Source organism: Oculina patagonica, chromosome 8, assembly GCF_052425735.1.
Source record: "Oculina patagonica isolate OP01 chromosome 8, crgOcupat, whole genome shotgun sequence".
NCBI lineage: Eukaryota > Metazoa > Cnidaria > Anthozoa > Scleractinia > Oculinidae > Oculina > Oculina patagonica.
Genome location: NC_135765.1, coordinates 17252720 through 17276689, shown reverse-complemented (window position 1 = coordinate 17276689; position 23970 = coordinate 17252720). Strand labels below are relative to the sequence as shown.

General features: G+C 38.9%; 1 protein-coding gene across 1 annotated transcript in view; it reads left to right on the top strand.

Moving 5' to 3' along the window:
* Positions 1–23970, top strand: part of LOC144662776 (uncharacterized) — a 238480-nt gene that overhangs the window by 198058 nt on the left and 16452 nt on the right. Inside the window, 8 exon segments of the mRNA XM_078523689.1 lie at positions 272–532; positions 968–1210; positions 1541–1801; positions 9588–9830; positions 10625–10867; positions 20480–20725; positions 21943–22050; positions 22714–22832. Coding sequence (XP_078379815.1) covers positions 272–532; positions 968–1210; positions 1541–1801; positions 9588–9830; positions 10625–10867; positions 20480–20725; positions 21943–22050; positions 22714–22832 — 1724 coding nt within the window.

Below are 23970 nucleotides of genomic sequence, written 5' to 3'. Positions count from 1 at the left end.
ATAACTCAAGATTAATCAGGGTTAACCTTTTTTGTGCTCTACCAAGCACAAGATGAAACAGTTTGTCTCACAGTGACATTTAATCCCAACATGTACAAATGTAGTCATGTAGGTGTGTGTGTGTGTGTGGCAAAATAAGTAGAGAGTAGCAAAAAGAAGTAATAATAGCAGTAAAAAGATCTCATACATTACCAGAGTTGCAGTTAATGTACACCTGAATAAAAGCCATACTGTAGTAAATTAATCCACCTCTTAATATGTTTTTTTACAGACCCTCCAGAAAAAGTACAATTGACAACATCTGCAGTTGGCAACAAAGCATGTCAGGGTGATGTTATCAGCATTAACTGCTCAGCTGATGCTAATCCATCTGTGACAACATATGAGCTGTTGGAGAATGACATTGTTATCTTCAACACGTCAGGAAGCTGGAGCAAGACATTCACAACTGGAGGAGTGTTCATCTACAAATGTGTGGCTAACAACAGTGTGGGAACAGAACAAAGTGCAAGTGTTACTGTCACTGTTAATGGTAATGATAATTTGTTTTCACCTAATTTACGTTATAACTATGTACACTGTGTACTTGCTAAACAGTTTTCATTGCAAATGGAGAGAGCTCAGAGCATTCTAAGGCTTATGGGAAGGACCTAAACATTTGTTGAGAGAATGTTTTATGAATTAGTGACTGTACGTCTAATCTGTGGACTCTACTAACAACTGGGCCTAGGCTGCAAAGCTACATTACCTACATGTATTTGAACACAAATTCCACTAATTCATGATCACTGACTAGGACTTGTAAATTATAGACATATCAGGCCAAAGAAAGCAATTGATGACCAGTATTGCCCATAATTAACCTAGCTATGATTTATTCTCTTTTTAAACATGTTAAATGCCATTAAGTCAAAATTTTAGATTTGACATTTTGAATGCTAGTTTGGTTATTTTTGTTTTATTTTAGTGGCTTCGTCGATACTACCAATACAAAATGAGACAGTTACTGAAGGTGGAGCTGTGAATCTGACATGTATTGCATCAGGGACTCCTGATCCAACGGTGTCTTGGTTTAAGCCTGATGGTCAGCGTGTTGATGCAAGTCAGTTGATGCTCACAAATATCAGCCGGGATGAAGCTGGAGAATACAGGTGTGAAGCCAGTAATGAGTGTGGCAATGCATCACAGACAGCGACCATTGATGTACAGTGTAAGTTGGATTAATATTGATGTTTAGTAAATCTGTTGGAAGATTGCATTTTACTTGTACATGTACTTGTACATGTTACAGGTGTATGTATGTTGTGGCTTAAATCATTTACCCCTGCATGGTTTAAAATTTTTGCAACATTATTAGTTTTAATTTTTATCAATTATTTTAGATTGTAAATGGCATTGAATATGATCGAGCAGCGAAACATGAAACTGAGTTCAAAAATTTAAGACCAAGAAAAATAACACAACTTGTTTTTAGTGAATCACGAGCATAATTAATATTCAGTACACTTGAGTTCGATGAAATTGTCTTCTTTTTTCACAGACCCACCAGAGAATGTTCAGTTGACAACATCTGCAGTTGACAACAAAGCATGTCAGGGTGATGTTATCGGCATTAACTGCTCAGCTGATGCTAATCCACTTGTGGAAACATATGAGCTGTTGGAAAATGACACTGCTATCTTAGACATTTCAGGAAGATGGAGCAAGACATTCACAACTGAAGGAGTGTTCATCTACAAATGTGTGGCGAACAACAGTGTGGGAACAGAAAAAAGTGCAAGTGTTACTGTTTCTGTTAATGGTAAGGGTAATGAAAGAACATTAATTTTTGTAAATACAATTTTCTGAAGAGTGGGGGTATAAAGTAAGCTGTTTTGTTGTATGTCTTCCTGTTGCTTGCATTTAACTCCAGCACAGTGACTAACTAGTTTCCCCATACATTTATCTTAAACCCTATCATTGGCTGAAAATGTTTGAACAACATGTTATATCCCATGATTATTTTCAGGGGGTATTTTGTTTAAGGAAGACTGTCACGCTATTTTTTTGCTGTTGCTGTTGCTCTTTGGGTGTACATGTATAGGTGGGCCGATGGGTCAATGAAGTAAACGATAATAAACGTATCAGCAAGGCTGGATTTCAGGATTTATTGATTTTCGATGAAATGTTATGTAATGTAATCTGAAGCTGCAATTAAATTGTACAAAATGTTACGACTGAATATCTTCGGCAAATGACACGCATTTAAAAACTGATTACATAAAAATATTACTTACATTGTCCGGCCTTGTGAACAAACGTAGATAAAAGACATAGAGTATAAACTCGCCAACTAGAGATTCCTTAAAAACCTTATTAACAAAACATTTAGCTTTCGCTACTTCGACATACATGCATGGCAAACATGTTCAACATAAAAAGATTGCATAATCGAAAATCGGTCCATAGGGCTTTGCAGCCCTTACTTAATTAGTGTCTAGTCCATGCGTTGTGTAACGCAACATCCCCCCCCCCCCCCCGCAATGGGGAATCCCCATTCTATTCACCAAAGCCTTCGGCGGGATAGATCACGCAAATCTTGGTAATGGGACGCATGTATGTTCCTGAGGCGGTCTTGACTTGCGCGTTCCGAACCAAACCATCTTCTCCTGGAAACACTTGAAGAATCCTGCCAGCACTCCACTTTCCACGAACTGCGTTCGAGTCGGCCAGAATAACGAAATCGTTGACTGCAACATTTCTCCTTTCAGCATTCCATTTTTTCCTGGGTACAAGGTGCGGCAGGACTTACATCGTTGCTTGATAGTCTTCGCGACGTTTGTTCTCTTGATAATCCAATATTTTCTTCGTATCTTCGCTGTTGTGGCAGCCACGCCAAGATGACCAGCTTGGTGTGCGTTGCGGGTGATGAGCATTGATACCCAGTGATCACGTGGTAGAAGAGCAGGGCACTTTCCGTCGTAGGATAAGAGGTGTGGATCGACACGCCCACCAACTCTTATGATGCCTTTGTCATCAACCCATGGACTTAGCGTTTTGAAGTCTCCTTTTGCCATTCTTTCGGAAAGGCCAGCCTGAGTTTGCTTTGCCCAATATTCTTCGGCGCTTTCGATCTCGTTTGAGCTCAGCGGACCAACATGTACATCATTGTCATCATTTTCTCGGCTTGACTTGAGGTGGAGGTTGCGACAGAACCGAAGAACATAGGCAGTCACTCTAAGCAGTCGTCTCCATGCTGAAAACTCTTGGCAGTTGATGATGGGTTGGCAAACAGCAGCAGCGCATGTGATTTGAACCTTTCTTCTCTCTTTGTTTACTTCTGTCACATCAGGCGCACCGTGCTCCACGGGCCAGTCATCTTCTTGAAGCTGTAGGAACTTTGGACCGTTGAACCATCTCCCATTTGCTTCGGCGGCGGGGATGCCCTTGGTTAAGTCATCGGCAACGATCAGCAACGTGGGACAGTGGGACCATTCTTCGGGTGAGGAATTGGATTGAATTTCGGCAACTCGACAGGACACGAAGGGCTTGAAACTGCGTGTTTCTCCTTTAATCCAGGCCAGGGCGACGCGGCTGTCTGACAGATAACGAACCCTTTCAAAATTTAGCCTTGATTCCTGTAAAATGGACTTTCCCAGACGGCTTGCGACCACAGCGGCTTGCAACTCGAGTCGAGGGATGGTTTTTTCCTTAAGTGGAGCCACTCTTGATTTTGCGGCAACAAATCGCGCGCCAAACAGTCCATCACTCAGTTTCCACCAAATGCCAAGCGTGAAGCATCACAGAAAACAACCAGGAAAGGGTTACCGGTGGCATTGGGCGGAGTCAGGCAGCGTTTAAACCGTACGTTATTGAGGGCAATCATTTCTTCAAACAAAGTCATCCATTTGCGTTTCACTTCTGGTGGCACTTCATCGTCCCAGCTGAGACCAAGCTGCCAAAGTTCTTGCATGGCGATTTTCGGCTTGATGAGGACAGCTGCACCCGCTCCAATTGGATCAAAGATCCCAGCCAACTTGCTTAGAATTTGACGTTTGGTTAACTTTACAGGGACATACGTTGACCGATCGTTTACATTGGACAATTCAATTTTAATTTTGAATGAAAACTTGTCTTCGTTAGGGAGCCTAAGTTCCTAGAACTTTCTCCGTGTGGAGTTCACCTCCAAGCACGACAGCTTCTGAACTTTCTTTATGATTCAATGCTGCATTTGAGGTCCATTTCTTGACTTGAAATCCACCAGCCCCAAGAACCTCGTCGACATCCGAGATCAGCGATTTGGCTTCGTTTTCATTGTTGGCAGAGTCACAGATGTCGTCTACATAGGCACTGTTAATAATGGCTTCGGCGGCTTTCGGTTTATCCTCCTGCTTCAGCTTAGCAGTCTTGCGCATAGCAGTGATGGCCATCGTTGGCGCTGGACGGTCTCCAAAAGTGAGAACAGTCTTAACATAGGTGTCCGGTTCGCGGCTTGTCTCAAAATTGCGCCATAGAAACCTGTGGACATGCTGATCTACTGGAGGGATGGCAACCATGTGGTACATCTTCGTGATGTCACCACAAACAGCAACTGCATTTTCTCGACACGACACCAAACAAGTTGTTGAGAAGATCAGGTCCCTTGTACCAGTAGTCATTAAAGGTGTGGCCTTCGAATGACGCAGACCTGTTGAACACAATCCTGATTGGCGTAGTTTTCTTTTCTGGACGCACAACAGCATGATGAGCGACATAGTGAACTGGTCCTTTCCACTCCCTTTTCTCTTGCTCGGTCAGCTTTCTTGAAAACTTCATTTGTTCCATTTCTTTAATCTGCATATTGTAGCTGTTAGCATGATCTGGCTGTTTCATAAGGCGTCGCTCAGTAGACTCAATCTTCTTTAGCACTTGCACATAGTTGTCGGGCAAACAACTTGGATCCCTTTTCCACGGGTACTTCATAATCCACTTGTTCTCTTGCAATTGACATGAATCTTCTATCAGTTTCAGTTCGGCACGCTCCTCTGTAGACATCTCGGCAGCTTCACATGTGCATGGCAACACAGACACGCCCATCGATTCAGTTTTCCAAAAATCAGTGAGGTCAATTGGCTCGGCTAGACGAACGTGAAGGACTTGTTTGGCTTCTGGGAGGGCGTCGTCTGAATTTGATCCAAAAATGACCCAACCCAAGGGGCTTTTTCAAGCCACGAGACCATCCTTTACTTTGGTTTCTCCGACATGGAACCGAGGATAATTAATACTAATTAAGACGTCAATAGGACCAGCCTTTCGATAAAGTTTCTCTTCAGAGATGCCTAAGACTTTTGACATGTGACTGACATCTACTCCTGCTGGCTCTTTTGATATCTGGGGAATGCCTATGGCTTGTATGGTTTGGATCATCTTTCAGCTGTCTGTGTACAATGGTACTTTGTACAGCTTCGTGTCAAGCTCTTCTTCAACTCCACCAACTTTCGTGATCACGATCTTGATAGGCTTGCTTTCCAGTCCCAATTGGTCGGCGAACGCACTTCGAATTAAGCTGATTTGTGCTCCACTATCATAGAATACATTTGATTCCACCAATTCGCCTTCTTTTCCTTTCGTGAGACTGGAGATCACTGGAAGAATCGTTTTGCTGCTGTCTTGAAGAAAGGCCACCCGCGGTGCATCTGCACTTTCTGTTTCATGGAGAAGCTCATGATGAGATCTTTTACATGTGCTGCCATCGCTCCTACTTTTTCCACATGGTTTCCTGCGCGAACAATTGTACGAGGTGTGGCTCTTGCCTCGCTTTAAACACGAGAAACAGGCTCTTTGCTCCTTGACGACCTCCCATCGTTCACCTGGCGCCATGGCAAGAAATCTGGGACACCGATCCACATAGTGCTCCCCTTTGCAAACATAGCACATAAGTGGCTTGGACTTCTGGTCGTCGGGTTTCACTGAAATACTGCTTTCTTTGCCCTTTCCTTGGCCATTTGACCCAATCATGTGCACTGACGTACGGAAAGAAACGCCGGTTTTACGTATTACTGCACCAGAACGCAGTCGAGCTGTCATTTCGTCTTCCATCCAATGGAGAAGGTTAGACATGGAAGGTTCCAGCTTCTGCAAGTTGATGTGGCGTGTCCATACTTTAAGGTCGTCCTGTGTCATTTTCCTTTCGATAAGAGAGATCACGTCGATGTCCTGAGGCCGCTTTACTTCTTTTAAAATATTAAATGATCGCCTGACAAGATTGACAAGGTCACAAAAACGGTGATCTTCGCCTGGCTGTATGGGTTTAAATCTTTCAAGTCGGCTGTGACGGTGTCAGAAATAACCCTGGGGTCTCCGTAATTCTGATCCAAATATCTCCAAGCGACCTTTAAATCTGAGCTGATACCTTCGATCAATTTGGCGGGTTCTGGACCAAGGCAGGAACGTATAATTGCGATTGTATCTCTGGCACTACTTCTTTTTTCTACGGCATGCTTAAAATCTTCTCGGAAAATAAAATACTTCCGGACGTCACCATGAAAGGTCGGCAATTTTGGCTTCTCGTGTTTCAAAATCATTTGACTTGGCATCGTTGTTGACTTGGCTGAGGTATTTTCATTTCCATGCCCACCACTGGCTACATTTTGAGCTTCTTCGATTTCTTCTTCGATTTCTTCTTCAATTTCTTCTTCTTCTGGTTCATTTCTATCATTGGTATAATCATTAACTAACATTGAAAAGGCGATGAAATCACACGTACATTCGTTCATCCAGGCTTCGGCTTCACTGTAATTTTCATCGTCCAAATACATCGTAAACGATTCATGTTTTGCGACCAAATCTGTGTGAGCGGCTTTAACTTCTATAAACGCTTCACGGACTTCTTGTATCGGACGTTTCGCTTCAAGTAACATGTTTCCGGCGTTGAGCGTTCTCGTTAGGTTTCCTTTGGCCGCTCGGCGAACATGTTTAGCCTTTTCCATTGCTCCAAATCACCACCAGCGACGTGTAAACGAGAATCTTCAGATGATGGGCCAGTGGGTCAATGAAGTAAACGATAATAAACGTATCAGCAAGGCTGGATTTCAGGATTTATTGATTTTCGATGAAATGTTATGTAATGTAATCTGAAGATGCAATTAAATTGTACAAAATGTTACGACTGAATATCTTCGGCAAATGACACGCATTAAAAACTGATTACATAAAAATATTACTTACATTGTCCGGCCTTGTGAACAAACGTAGATAAAAGACATAGAGTATAAACTCGCCAACTAGAGATTCCTTAAAAACTTTATAAACAAAACATTTAGCTTTCGCTACTTCGACATACTAGACTGTCCACAGCCCTCTATTTTTTCGTGTTTTTTCGATCCATGAGCGCGCGGTGAGAACGGCGAGAGAACTGGACGCCAGCGCAAAACGGAAGAAGCAAGGGGGTGGGGGGCGGGGAGCGAAAAAAATAGAGGGGCTGTAGACATCTTTGGAAATATTGAATTTCCCGTTTCTCCAGAAACGGAAAATTCCCATTGGTTGAGAGGCGGCAAAAGTGTCATCGCCTTAACAACGGCCGATCATGATTACTTGCAGGCGGCGTCTTGCGGTTTGCTCGAGTTGTCAATTGTTGACATGCTGTGATTTGTGATGAATCGATTATTGGAACGCTCGTTGGAGAAATTTCCAAACGTTTCGTCGCGCAAGCAGAAAGAGGCTGTTCGCGTCCTTTGTTCGAAGGACGTAGTTGGAATTTTACCGACTGGCTTCGGAAAAGCCTTATCTATCAGCTGTATGCTACGACGAAACAACTGTAAGAAGATGGGAATGTTTTTGTTCTTGTTGTTTCGCCGCTAAAAAGCATAGGCATAGCTTTTGCGGCATAACTTTTGGCGAATCACTTGGCCGGCATATCTTTTGCCTCGCCGAGGACGTGTGAGGCGAACGTGACATTCTTTTGAATCGCTCGTCACGATCAACTTGCCTTGTTGTAGGATCTACGCGCTAGAGATTTCTTTATAAATTCAACATTGCTTGCTGCAAGTCTAGCTTAGCTTTATATGCACAAGATGAACAACACAGTACTTGAACGAAATTCGTCTTCTTGCACTGCAATTCCCAAATCGACCAAGACGTCTGCCAAGTTTCGCCGTAAAACACCTTCGCGTTTTGGCTCGACAAATAAATTATCCGTAGAGATGTACGATGTCTTGCCGAAGTTCCCCAAGTGAATCGCGAATGAGCACCCGCGTATTCTGCAAAAATCGGAGGGACCGTTGATTTCGGCTTTAATAATAAATAAATAAAACCTTTATTTGAGTGTCAAAAACTAAAATAGCAGTAATAAAACCACTAAATGGGGACACTTTAAAGTAAAAGAAAAATAACAAAATCGAAATATCCTAATAAATGCTAAAATCGGTTAAAATTGGTTAAAATATTTACAATATATACAAGTTAAAATACCTCTTTTTGCAGGTTTTTTTGGGATTTAAGAAGTCGTGTCAGACGACATCCTCAACACCGAAATAAAAACTCACGCGTTGTTGTCACCACACGTGTAGTTTTGTAAACTGTTGCTTAGTCAATTAAGCAAGCACTTTACCGCTCAAATTTAATTGGTCCAATTTAATTGAAAGGTCAAGAGGTGGAGTTGTAAATTACAAGGCGATGACAAGGGGAGGAGTCTAATACTTCCACTTTTATTCAAAGATGTCCACAGCCTCTCTATTTTTCTTTTGCTCGCTTCGCTCGCTTCCCGCCCCCCTCTCTCCGCGCGCTCGCGCTTCGCGCCCGCTTCCTTTTGCATTTTGCGTTGAAAAATCGAGAGGCTGTGGACAGTCTATCGACATACATGCATGGCAAACATGTTCAACATAAAAAGATTGCATAATCGAAAATCGGTCCATAGGGCTTTGCAGCCCTTACTTAATTAGTGTCTAGTCCATGCGTTGTGTAACGCAACAATAGGTTTACTGGTTCTCTTTCTGACTTGGAAAATGTGACTTCAGCTAAAAAGTAAACAATGTAATATGTGTCTCTACACAATTATATGATAGAAACACTCCTGAATTTTGAAAGTCTACAGATTATACATATAGTTTTCCCAATCTTTCTCAAGTGTTTCTCATGTGGTTTGAGGTTAACTTTAGCAAGAGAAACAGTTCTACATTGATGAAAAAATAATGTCGTGTATACAGCAGGGTTCGTACGAGACCTGGAAAATCCTGGAATTTCGTTGTGGCATTTTACAGGACTGGAATGTCCTGAAAAAAAGAGTTCCGGTCCTGGAAAGTTCTGGAATTTTGTTAAACTCAAGTAACAACTGAATTCTCAAAACTAACATTCTAAAAAATGTACAGACAGTAAGGGAAAATAAATTTAATATTGAGATCTTGGGAATGAAAGGGTTAATGTGAATTTTGGAGTCGTGGAAATATCATTCTGATTCCTGGAAAAGTCCTGTAAAAATTGTTTGTGAAAAAGAGCATGAACCCTGTAGACTCATGTGTATAGCACTTTTAATTGGTAATTATACTTTGTAATGACTGTATATAAATGAAACGTAATTTTGTTGGCACTGTCAATTTAATAAAGATTGTCCTTTCTGACTTGTTTGTTAACAGTTCCTTCGGCCATATCAGCAATAAACAATGAGACAGTTACTGAAGGTGGCAATGTGAATCTGATATGTACTGCATCAGGGACTCCTCATCCAACAGTGACTTGGTTTAAGCCTGATGGTCAGCGTGTTGATGTAAGTCAGTTCGTACTTACAGATATCAGCAGGAGTGAAGCTGGAGAATACAGGTGTGAAGCCAGTAATGAATGTGGCAATACATCACGGACAGCAACCATTGATGTACAGTGTAAGTAATCTGTTATTTACATGCAGTGTATACTTTCCATTTATGTACTATAAAAAATATTTTGTTTAGAAGACAAAATCATGTATGTATTTGTTAAAGGCTATTACAGGAAAGGTCTTTTAATTTTTGAACAGCAATTGTATGTAACAAAAAAGGTATTTGCCTAAATTCAAGAAACTCAGCTTTTAACCAAAAATTGTAGATCACTCTTATCATCTAAAGTTAACATTTACATGAACATTGGTATAAAAGCATACAAAAATCATCACTCATACAGGCAATTGATCCAAGTCTGACTAGGTCAGTGTAGCAGACCAAAAACTAATGTTGCAGAAGATAATTAAGTTAAAGTTTGAAAAATTTTGTCTTTTGGCTTTCACTGTAGCTGTTTTGTTAAGAATGAATTAACATATTTATTATTTGTCTCCCAACTTAGTTTTAATTTGTTGATATTTAAGATGTCTCTTTTATACTTTTATTACAATGTGTCTAGAGCATGTAAGTTAGAATAATTATTGTAAAATGTTTTAGTGAATTTATTTAAAAAACAAAAATTACAGTAATAATATAAATGCGTTTATTTAAGTGTCCCAGTTAAATTGACCTCTTACATTCAGCAAAAGGCCTTGGTACTAAAATAAAGTTTCTACTGCTGCTGCTCAATTTGGTTGGTAGTTTATTTAAAAAAAAAAACTCAATATCTGTGTGCCATATGGTTATGACATACCCTCTCCCTAATTGTTGTTATAATCATATTCACAATTGCCACGGTTTATTGTGTTCTCTTTTTAAAGATGGACCACAGATCACAAACATTTCTGGTAATCAAACACTGAACAAAGAAGACACTACTAGTCTGAATTGTACAGCAGATGGTAATCCAAAACCACACATCACCTGGATAAAAGTTTCTGACAACAGTTCTGTGTCCTTCCCTTTGGCAATCACTGGTAAAAAGAATGAGGGAATATACAGATGTACTGCTAAGAATGGTATTGGAAGTCCTGTGTCTAAAGATGTCTCCATTATTGTGCAATGTGAGTGTTGCAATCTTGATATCGCAAATCTATACCTTACTATTCTTATAGTGTAGCTACCGCGTGCGTCGAAGATGTGCCTGTGCGAATCCCTGTATCTAAGAAAATTTGGAAAACCCATCGAGATGAAAATTTTGGGTAGTCACGCGATTGTCCGTAGTAGTAGATAATGTTGTTTTTAAGCCCGCCGTTGGATTGCCTACATACTAATTTGGATTTCCTGCATACTAATTTGGATTTCCTGCATACTAATTTGGATTTCCTGCATACTAATTTGGATTTCCTGCATACTAATAACTGTCTTCCTCCATACTAATGAACGGATTCCCGCTGCATATCAATAACTGTCTAGTCGCTTCTTTTCATATGATAATAAACTGTCTCCGGAGATTTCTTTTACAATGGGCCTGCTCTGACATGTTCCTTTGTTTGCGTCCAATCTTTATTCCTGATTGGACGTTCACGGCTGTATTGTTCATTGGAATATAAACGCACAAATTTGGTAAGCATTCACTCTACTTTTTGATATCAAGCAAGAAAACTTTTACGACAGTGCAAAGAATCTGCGTACTTTTACTTCAGTGTCAAGATGAGTTACTCAAAGTGTGGACTCTGCCTTAAAAACCTTGAAGTGATCAACCCGACCACGGGAATACGTTACATTCGATGTGTGGACTGGAAGCAATGTTCCTTCTTTTGCCGCGAGGATAGTACAAAGTATGTGAAGGTGGACAATCGCTTTACTGCAGGCATATGGATGTTGCAACATTGAAAGTCTCAAGATCTCAAAAGAATCCGCTCCGACCCTATTTTACCTGCAGAAGAAGTAAGGAAATGTGTAGATATTTCCAGTGGGGCGACGAGAAGCCTTTTATTGACGAGAGTCAAAGATTATCTCCATTGTACTGTCCTGAGGAAAAAAAGGTATCAGAAGAGAGCATAGCATCTTTTACTCCCAGGCCCAAGCTGCAAAGACAGTTTGCAAGATTAGAGAGCCCAAAGTGGGTAAAAGAATGTCTACATTAGAACGAAAATTCCAGTGAACATTTGTCGCTATATTGACTGTATCAGTAAGCATTCAGTTGTGTAAGAAACTAGCACTGTAGAAAATGAACACAATGAGTTGCACATACGATGTATTTTATTTTTGAGTCCTAATAAACCGTTGTTATGTTTCGTAAACCTATATGTATTTTCAGGTCTCTGTTTTTATCTAAACATCTATAAGCGTTTATATAGACAAGTTACGCACCGCGATACACAAGAAGGAATTAAAAGCTTTTCTCTTTTAAACACGTTTATTGATAATAATAACATTGAGGTGTTTCTATAAAAGATGAACCGACACAGTTCACTTAGTCTTCGGGAACAGTTTGTTTGACAAACAACCGATTGAGTAAGAATTTTCGCTTATCGATAGCGAGTTCTGTTGATTCCAGCCAATCATATCCCTCTGTATCTTTCAATTCATTTTTGGTCTCCATCACTTTACGGAAGGTGGAATCTTTCTTCATAGCATGCATCCACTGTAAATAATCCAAAAGGACTTTTCTCAGCTCCTTTCTGTATACTGGTAGCAGAGCATTTTCAGCTTTAACACGGGCCACTTCAGGCGAATCTCCATGTTGTTCGTACTCGTTTATCAGAGCTTCGAGTTGGGCTTCGTGACGACTAGTAACTTCATCTTGAATGCGCGACCAGGGGTCTATATGTTCCTCTTCTTCTTGGGAAGAGTCTATTTCTTCGCTCGATTGAGAATCTTGAGATGACTGTTCGCTTTCCTGTGAGCTCTCATCGTCGCTTTCATCTCCACTATTATCGGGCAATATGATATTTCCAAAACCCTCTTGAAAGAATTGATTATAATTGCTGTACATTGTGATCTGAACTGTGTTAACTCTGAGAATAGACTAAACTACAAACAGCAGCGCGCTTCTTTTATAGCTATTTTGTGTTGGCGGGGTTACCAAGTAAATTAGTATATATTTATTTCCATCCTCCTCCCCCTCTACAAAAATGTTGTATTATTTGTTTCTTTTGTACCCTTCCTGTACCCCCTTTGTACCCTCCTGTACCCCCTCTGTACCTCTATTGTACCCCCTCTGTACCCCTCGTGTACCCCCTCTGTACCCCCTATTGTACCCTCTCTGTACCCCCTCTGTACCCTTCTTGTACCCTCTCTGTAGCCCTTCCGTACCCTTATTGTACCCTCTTTGTACCCCTGTCATGCACCTTTTTTTTTGCTCCAGAAAAAAAAAATATAAATTACGTGAATCTGACAAAAGTTATTTATTTGAAATCATGCTGGTGTTTTTTAATTTAGAAAACTGTAGCCAATACTTCCGCCCAATCTCTGATATTTCGTGCCCTTGCGCCAAATGACTTGCGAGACGAACTTAAAATTTGGAACAGCAGCCAGGAATGGGGCAGTGCTTACATCTCTTCATGTTTACGGTGTGAAAATTGAATAGAAACTTTTAGAACACGAATTTCATAGCGCAAGAAGGGCAGCAAGGGCACCGAGGGCACCAAGGGCACAAAATTGTGATGTGTTTTCTTCAAAGCGTGCGTGGGGATCTCGCGTGGAGTTCGCGCCCGAAGTTAGACATAATCAAGAAATGATTAAATTCTGCCAACTTTGATTTATTTACCTTTGAACGAACTGCATTTGAAAACATATTTTCCTGAAAAAATCAAACTCAACGTATTGTTAAATATTTACAAGCCAGATAAAACACTAAAAGAACTTTACTTACAAACAAAATCAATTGATCCAAAATAACACAAAGCTTGTCTCCCGGGCGAAGCAGATACTCATGACTCAAACGAATCAAATGTAGACTTTATTTGTACCGCTCAAATATATACAAACTCGCGTGTGCATTTACAGTAACAAGTTAATATACACTTAACACGCGAACAAAATAAAACTTACAAATACTCAGAAACCGTCAAATTTGGTAGCAAACAAAACTATAAACAATCTACTATTTCCTTTGTAAGTTCGATCCTTGAGTATAGTCGTGTAAATTTTACATAGATGAAGACGATTATTAAATTAAACAATCGAAATAAAAGTTTTCCTTGACTTACAAATATGTGTGTTTAGTGCCTAGCGGCGATTCGCTTTTGCGCTCAATTTCCGAGCGTAATATTATTATATGGTGTTTACTTTTAAAATCACTGAAGCACAATCACGCTATTGTTTTATATTTTTCATTAGCTCCAGTGATCCTTATCTTACAGAATTTGGAGGTTGCATAAAGAGTTAAAATGTGAAGGTTTTTTTTGTTACGGAATGCGGTGAAAATATAAGATTCTCCTGTCTCATTTATTGCTATAAGACGGAGCGGAAAAAATCGATTCGAAGCATAGAGAGCGTTAGACATATGTTAACTTAAGTACAGACAAACACAAAATGACTTAAATAATCTAATGAGCACACTTTATTGTTTTAAAAAAAGAAGTTATGCTGAATGTCATTTATTGCAAGGTCAAGGTCCTTTACCGCCTGAGTTTTTCTTCTTTCCTTACAACGTTCTCAACGCATTCCGCTTCAAACGGGTCACAATCAATAACCTGCTCAGCATTTTGATCTTCGCGGACTTCTATTGCACTGAAATCGTTCGTTTTGATACCATTTGGACCATAGACAGTGGCATACAAAATGCGATCCTGTAGCTTTTCCGCTTGAACGATCTCGCCGAAGGTATCCAGTTCAAGAGAAGTTAGATATATGTTTGTCCAAGGAAACTTGGGTAGCTCGGTAACAAACGTCTCCCACGAATTTGTAAGCTTGTAGCCGAGTACACTGCAGACACTTTGGGCTGTTTTCAAGACCAGATTCAGGTCTATTTTCTCTCTCACTTCATCGTTGTAGTAAAACCACGCGTCTTCGTTATCCATCATTACGCAGGAGTGCTGTCTTTGGCTTGGGTGCTGAATAGCACAACCATTACAGCGATTAACTTTCTCTTCGTGGATAAGCCCATCAAAGATTGCAGCATAGGTAAGCTGGAACACATGGCCCACAAAACTGGCTATCTTTTGGCGTTGGATTTTTTCTACTTCGTCTATGGTCATCAGAGGTGTAGAACTCGATTCGACTTGCATGTTTGGAGCTATCTTGTAGTGAAATTTATGGGCGATAGTTCAGTAATGGCTCAGAAATGATAATGTTTACCAAATTTGCGCGTTTATATTCCAATGAACAATACATCCGTGAACGTCTAATCAGGAATAAAGATTGAACGCAATCAAAGAAACATGTCAGAGCAGGCCCATTGCAAAAGAAATCTCCGGAGACAGTTTATTATCATATGAAAAGAAGCGACTAGACAGTTATTAATATGCAGCGGGAATCCGTTCATTAGTATGGAGGAAGACAGTTATTAGTATGCAGGAAATCCAAATTAGTATGCAGGAAATCCAAATTAGTATGTAGGCAATCCAACGGCGGGCTTAAAAACAACATTATCTACTACTGTCCGTCCGTCCGTCCGTCCGTCTGCCCGTCGTTCCGTCCGTCCGTCCGTCCGTACATTTGCTGTTGTTACCAACCAGTTAAAGAAAAACGCATAAATATTAAATAGATTAAGCCAAACCTTAAAGCGGAACTCCCAGGTTTTTTTTATTTATTTATTTTTTTTATTGATTGCACAATTATAAATTACAAACAACATAAAAAAAATCGGTTATACAATACAAAAATAAATAAATAGATAAATAAATGAATAAGTCACATTCAACTGAATTACATAATATTACATTCGAATACAATAACGATAACTAAAATCAAATTAACCTAATCTACATAAACTACATTACAAGTTTGTGCCATACAAAACAAAACAACAAAGAGTGGTCTCTACGCTACTTATACAGGAAGCTTTTATAAAGGAAAGATAAGGGGTTTAAATATCTCACAAAATAGATACTAGATTAGACCATTTCTTAAAATGACACGCAAGCTTATCTCGTTTCCTGGCAATATTTCTTTCTATTTTTTCATAAAAGTTGAGTTCATTTATGGAACGCTGTACACTTGGCATTTGGCCACCAGATCTAGACTTATATATTAAGAGTTTGAATACTGTAAGAATAAGGTTTATTAGCGTTTTTTTCAGAGTCTATACCTAATATAATATTTGAGATATTCAATTCTGGCAAAACAATTCCGGCAGATTTAGTCCAGATTCTTATGTCCCTATACAGGGATTTAGAGTGCTCACAATGGACAAAAAGGTGATCGATTGTTTCTGAATAAATAGAACAGAAGGAACAAATAGGAGATTCGATGATCTTGAAGCGGAATAGGTCCCTGTTTAAATAAAGGCAATTGTTAAGGATTTTATATTGAAAACATCTTGTGTAAGGATCAATAGACATGTTTTATATATTTTACGATAGACGGATTCCCAGTCAATTTGGCCATCGACCCGTTTCAGGAAATGAGATTGGGCAGTAGGCTTTTTAAATTTTGATTGAACAAACGAGAGGTATACGTCTTTTGATGTTATTTTGGAAGCAGTGTCATTTCTACCGGGGTTTGAGGGATCGTGATCCTCAAAAGCGTCGGCGTCCTTCATTAGCGTTTTCCAGCCTTGGGGAATTGCGCTAGTGATACTGGCCCAGAATATAAAGTGACGGGGCTCAACGCCCATCGCATAAGCAGTTTCCCAGTTAATTTCGTTCCTTTCGTTATATAAGTCTTTAACCCTGAAGATACCTCTTGAAGCCAGTTGGGGAAAAAAGACCGATTTTTTGTTTACTTTGATATATTTATTATTCCAGAGTACTTGATTTGCGATGTGTTCCGGGGTAACGACTTCTTCGTCATAGTATTCAGCCCAGCTGACTAAAACACTCTTGTAGAAATACGACAGACCTTTCGGAATCCTTTCCTTATCGAAGTTTGTTCCTATCGCCTTCGTTCCTCCTATAGACGCTAAATGCTGCATAGGGAAACTCTTCCAGGCTTTAACATAGTTTTCGTCTAGGAGGTTAAGAGCCCATTTGACTCTGTTTGCTTTGATTTGTGACTCAAAGTCGGGTAAACTTATTCCTCCGTTATCGTAATTACCTATTAAGGTGTCGTATTTGATTTTTGGCTTTTTACCGTTTCAAATAAAGTCTGTTATTACGTTTTTGACTTTGCTTATGAAGTAGTCTGGTACAAAAATCTTGGAACATACATACAACAATTTAGGCAGAGCAAGCGATTTAATTATTCTCGATTTACCAAAGAGCGTCAGACTACGCATTTTCCAGATGTTTAGAACTGTTTTAAAGCTTTCGAAAATTCGATCTAGATTTTGCTCTCGAAAAAAGGTGTCGTTATACGAAAAGGTAATACCCAGAATTTTTATGCCTCTCTCGTAAAGATCGATCCATTTTATGCCATCATCGTCGGTAGGCTGCACATCTAGTTTACTGCTGCCTATCCAGCCAGCTTCGGATTTAGTGGTGTTTATCTTAAGAGAGGAGAATGAATAAAATTCCTGGATTGATTTTAGGACCACATTAAGGGAAGCTATGTCTTTCAAAAAAAATGTGCTCTCATCGGCGAATAGCTCGAGCTTTTTTTGTTTCTCGCCGATCCAAATTCCTTCAATCTGCCTATTCTGGCGAATTAATGACGCTAGAACTTCTATCACAAGAATAAAAAGGTAGGGAGAGATTGGGTCCCCTTGTTTGGTACCTCTTGCAATGTTGAAAAGATTTGTCGCGAAGCCATTGTTCAGTACACACGCGCGGTTTCCGCGGAGTAATACACTGATCCATTTTATGAAGTCATCGCCGAAACCGAAATGCGTCAGAGACGCAAGAATAAAATTATGTTCAATGCTATCGAAAGCTTTCTCGAAGTCGGCTGCGAAAAGTATAACCGATTCATCGTTCTTCATTGTGAAATCCATAATGTCGTCGATGAGACGAATAGAGTCCTCGATATTTCTACCTTTAATAAACGCCGCCTGGTCGGCGTCGACAAGTTTTTTTAAGACTTTGCTCATTCGGTTACTTAGCACCTTGCTGGAAATTTTGGTATCTACATTAATAAGACTAATTGGGCGCCAAGAAGATAAAAGTCTTTTGTCTTTGCCTGGTTTCTCTAACAGTGTAATCACTACCTGTTGTTGGGAGGTGCTCAATGTTCCATCGTCAAAGGCGCTGTTGAGGCATTTAATTAGTTCGGCATTTAACACATCCCAAAACGCGAGATAAAATTCCTTCGTGAGCCCGTCCATGTTTTAGACGACCTTAATTGTTTTAGGGCGTTGAAACATTCGTTAACTGTTAAGTAACCTTCGCATGATGCTTTCTCCTCAGCGGTTAAAGTGGGGGAATCGATTCTCCTCATGAAATAGATTTAGCCAAACCTAAAAGCGGAACTCCCAGGTTATTTACTTTGCCCTATATTTGAACCAAAGAAAGGAGAAAACAATCGAACTTGAGCCCGTGATCTAATGTACAACCATTAATTGGTCAACTTCAGAAAAACACGTGACTTCGCTGAGTTCTGCCTCTGAGCCCACGATATGGTCATGTGATACTAGTCAGCAGATACCTTGTTTTGACAGCTGTTATTTGACCATAACATGGAAGCGGGGGAGGCAGCGTGGCCGAGTGGTTAGTGCGCCGGACTTGAAATCCAGAGGTCGCAGGTTCAAGTCCCGTTCTGAACACTAGCTGGTGTTGTTTTCGGTAGCCCGGAATTCCACTTCTCGGCTACGCTTGTAAATAGCCAACTGGTCTACCTCCTGCACGCCAGTTGGGATTCTTAATCATGTTATGCTCATTTACAATGTTTTTTTACAGTTAGTTTACATTGACCTTGAAAAGCCCCATTCGGGAGTGCTCAATTAAGATATCTATTATTTATTTATTATTATTATTTAAGCCTAAAGCCTAAAGTTAACCTTCACGTTAAGCTACAGTGACCATGCAAAATCAAATGCACGTTCTCCTTTTTCTGTAGATTTTCTATGGTTGTGGAGCTCCTCTCTGCGGCCCTTCGGGTCGCTGACTCCGCTAAAAAAACCTCTTAGCCCTGAAGATGGTATCGGCGGCTAAGTTGAATAAAAGGCCAAAGAAATAACGGTGAAGGACCCCAAATGGTTCGGTTTCGTTGCGAGTTACTTGAGTTCAGTACTTTTTTGTGGTAAATTGGTTGCAAAGGAGTACTAAAAAAATGATAAAAGTATAGTTGATCGGCGAAGTACCGAGCAATCATAAAACAGACTAGTTCGACCTAAATTAAATTTCTCAGCCACAAGGTTATGCCGTAATATGCGAGTTAAATGAAACGTGAGGAAAGCGAGCGAGACATGATTTTCTTCTTTCCTGTTATCTATTTCGCCTGTATTCCGTGATATTGTGGCAAACAAAATCTTACTTTCCGTGTGCAAGTTAAAAGAATCACTTCATTTTTATCCGTCGAAGACAGCAGTCTGGCTGTCGAAAGCTAATAATTTTTAAAACATTTTTATCAGAGAACGCTTTTTATCTTCTTACAATGAATCCTGGTATCGGATCTTCAATATTTTTAAAAGAACCAGTTTGCCTTGGGTTTACCTGTTTACGGCTTTGTGTCTGTTCTCGTCAAGACTACAAAATGATTGTGTTGAAACGAAGCTAAGCTCCGAATTAATCGAGTTCAATGAATAAAGGAATAACAGTACAAGACCCAAATGTAAGGTAAAAACTTGACCGAATTGCTAAGCCTTATTTTATGTAGGAAATATGTTTTCACTTTCTCAACCAAATTGTGTCACGATTTTTCGGATCTACCCTTTCCTTTTTTTGCGTTCACTCAGCAGCTTTTATTGCACATATATAGTACAGGTCTTTTCAATTAGAGTACAGTAACGCCATTAGTTGATTTTCTTTTGCCGTGAGTCGATTCTTTTCTTTTTTGGCCTGGAGTAAGTTTCCGTTGCTGTGAGTTGATTTTTTTTTTACCGTGAGTCGATTAAGAAATGTATAAATACATAAATGGGTACCGGTGAAGTAAATGCTAGGGGGTAACCACTAGCATCCCAATCAGGGGGGGGGGGGGGGTTATAAATACTTTTAGTAACTAGTACATGCAACGGAAACCTGGAATGAGGACACACCATATGGGCAAATAGACTCGCACGCGGGACTTAGCTTGTTTTAATTTCTTGCCTGCCAGATATTCACCGATGTAATATTATTAACCCTATTCAAAGCGGGCATTTTTGGATCTTTTCAGACCGGGTTGTCCGAAAATCTGTCTTTTGTTATACGTCACGTGGGATGATGACGTCACAACACGCGACAACTCCATCATGATGTTAAAATAGCCGCCATCTTGGATTCACCATCTTGGATTTTAAAAAATTTCCAAAATGCCAGAAAATCACCCAAAATTACTGCAGAGTACTCAAAATAAATTAAAATGTTCGTAAAAACCGTACAAAATGTAAAAATAATTCCATCAAAGTTTTCCCAGATAAATTTTAGATAAACTCGTAAAGTTTGGCATCGTTTGGTTGAATCTTGAAAAAGATATCAGTGTTCAAAGTTAGCGCGGGCACTTTCCGCCCCCCGGTCTTCAATTCTGTGATGTTTTCTTTTTCAACTTTTTAGATCCGTCAACAATTGTGTCCTTGCAGAATATGACTGTAATAAAAGGTCAAACCGTCACTTTATTCTGTGATGTGTCTGGGAGGCCGACACCAGATGTTTCCTGGACTCATGTCAGCTCAGGCAAGAAACGATTCAGCAGGACATGGGTTATAACAGACATCAAGGTTGATAACCTTGGACAGTACAGATGTGATGCAACCAACAAGTATGGAAATGATAGTAAAAGTATCTTTATTTACTTTGCAGGTAAGTGTGTCATACTTGTGTAGTTAAACCGGCCAATTTCCTTAGGAACGTCTCGAAATACAGACCAAAAATTCCTGGAAAAAAATCCGCGCACTAAATATCGTATGTTGTGTCTCATCTATCCCTACCCAAGCTGATTGTTCTCTGATTGGGAAAATCATTACACAACACAACACAGCACAGCACAGCATACACGGAGAAACAATGAGACTTGTTAAACGTGTACGTGAAAATACTAACAATGATAATGATGATGATAATAATAATATTTGTAATAAGTATAAATATTAATAATAATAATAATAATAATAATAATAATAATAATAATAATAATAATAATAATAATAATAATAAAAATATGATATAAAAGTTACAGCAACCCAATAACAATATAATAACGACATCAAAAATACTACAAAGAACTAAGTTTTTATGTAACTATTTACGATTGCATGCGTTTATAAGCCCTTGGCGTATCTCACATATGTGGGAATCATTCCAGAGCTTTGCAACTAAATCTAAAAACGACCTATGATGCCATTCCATGTTAAAACTAGGTATTTCCAGCCGTGTAACAGCCCCCTGAGATTAAAATTACAAAACTTAGGGTTAATACATTCTTGCAAATAACGAGGTTCTTATATAATGTATTGATAAAATACATTTGAAAATCGTGGCTAGTGCTTGAAATTCTCTACGTTTTTCTGGTGACATAATGCACACTAACTTAAAGGACAGTCATAAGATGTTACTCTTGAAAAACATAACATAATTTATGTCTTCTAGCTTGTAAATTGACCCTGAGTAATTGCAGGATGATGGGGCTTCAGTTTTTTAGGTGAGGTAGGATGTACGCTTCATAAAGTCAATTATTTTCATTTAGTGAAATAAATTTACGCATTCTTCTTAACGCCGCCGCCTTGACACATTTTTAAAAAGCCTTTAAATGTCTTGCTGTTATCTTTAAATATGTCACCAAACGTTAAAAGTTATTGTAACAACTTAAAAAAAATTGGGTGATTTTTTTCTTATGTCGTTTCATTATTTTATATTGCCCACCTGTATCCATAGTATTTTTCAGTTTTGTAAAACTATCCAAGTTATCGTGTTACATTAGATGTCATATGATAGAATAAAACAACACTTTGGCTGCTGGTTCATCAGCAATCTTAGGTATTATACCATGCACTAATGTATTTGCCTTTTCTCGTCAACAGGCAAGGAATGCAACGAGGAATGTGCTAATGGGAAAACATGTAGACGATTCGGAAAATTTCTTTGTCTTTGCCCGAGAGGAAAGAAAGGAACAAATTGCACAGAAAATGGTACATTAGTTGTCTTAGCACAATAACATCTGTCCTAAGTATGTTGCTGACTTATTTCAGAGGTCTGAGACGAAGTATGCCTTACGCAACAAAGAATTTGTTATCCCTAGATTTAATACAGTCACATATGGCAAACATACGATCAGATACGTTGGGCCTAAGATATGGAACATAATACCAAAGGACATTAGGAGTTTACCAACACTGTCATCTTTTAAGAAAAACATTCGTAAGCTAGATTTAGATATTTTAATGAATGATAATTGCTGCGCTAATTGTATTCTATGTAGTTCTTAATGTAAGTTCTTAGCTTGTATTTTAACTGTACATATTGAAAATATTTTATCTTGTATTTTAACTTGTATATATTGTAAATATTTTAACCAATTTTAACCGATTTTAGCATTTATTAGGATATTTCGATTTTGTTATTTTTCTTTTACTTTAAAGTGTCCCCATTTAGTGGTTTAATTACTGCTATTTTAGTTTTTGACACTCAAATAAAGGTTTTATTATTTATTATTATTATTATTATTTTCTCGTTGGTCATTTTCGTCATTGTCAAGCTAACGTTTTTTGCGTTTTTTAAAAAAAATAATCAAATTCTTTACATTCATTCCGTACTGATTTTGTTTTCTTCTCTCTTTTTTGTTTTGTTTTTAGATGCTATAGCGAAAATTGTTATTGTTAGCCTTAAAATTAGCAATAAAGTTTGGATACAGGAGTTTAAGGACTTGACTAACCCAGAAACACAGGCATTTGCTGGCGAAATAAAAGATTCGGTATGTAGTATCTTCTCAAAAATGTAAAAACACGAATAAGCAAAAAGGGGGTAGGCATTGTGTGAGGGGAGTTAAAAAAAAAACAATTTTCTTCTTTTCTTGCTCACAAATTGCTATATAGTCCGGGAGCAAATGTCACTGAAAAAAGTTCCGTGGGAATTTCGTGAAGATTTTTGCCGACCAGTGCAGAAGTGTTGCGAAGGACCTAAGGAACATGATTAATGTTGTTGGCAGTTTTGTAACCCATGCAGACGATTTGTGCGGCGCGTTAAAACGTACCCTGTATGAAATAGCACGAAAACGAGGCTGAAGTTTTAAATTGCTCCTCGCACGCTCTTTATCGGTGAAACCTTGTAGTTTTTAGTATAATGGGACAAAACTTTTCCAGTATTTAAAATTATAAGATGAAAGACCATCACTCGTGCTGATTAAATTGGTCATGTGCAGGATCTACAATATTAAATCGAGGCTGAATTTATAGCTTGCGGTTAGATCCATTTTTTTTAAAAAAAGAGAGAAATATTATTACAGTTCACTTTTAAAAACAAATTAAATTGTTAGAAACAAGGTATTTAGTAATACGGTTTATCGTTTTAAAATTAATTTACAAAACACCGAGAAAACAACAAGTATTCAAACCTACTGGTTGTGAACTATGTTTTTTTTACTTAAGTGCAAATCTTTCGACTCTTTGATGTGGACGCAGACTGCTTTTATGTCTACGTAGTAAAAACTAAGTATAAATTTATGGTAGAAATAAACTGTTATGATTGTTGTTGATTTTTGTTCAGTGACGTTGTTGTTGTTGTTGTTGTTGTTAAAACTTGTGTACTGATTTACACATGTAAATTACTTTCTTCGTTCCACGTGCTGGTGCATATTTGTGTTTCTGGCTTGGATGTTGTGGATTAGCGGACGAATATTGCAGTTTAGTATCGCCGTTACACTTGTAATGTCGAGTATCACATCGTGTAGCGAAAACAAAGACCTGAAATTAAGTTTGTGTATTATTTGTCAAGAAATAAGAAACGAGGAACTTGTTGTAAAACCCACTTCACACGAGAGAATTTTAGCTTGTATTCAAGAGTGGGCTTCTTATGGAGTGTTAAACTACTTCGAGAGTTCGTCGAAACTGAAA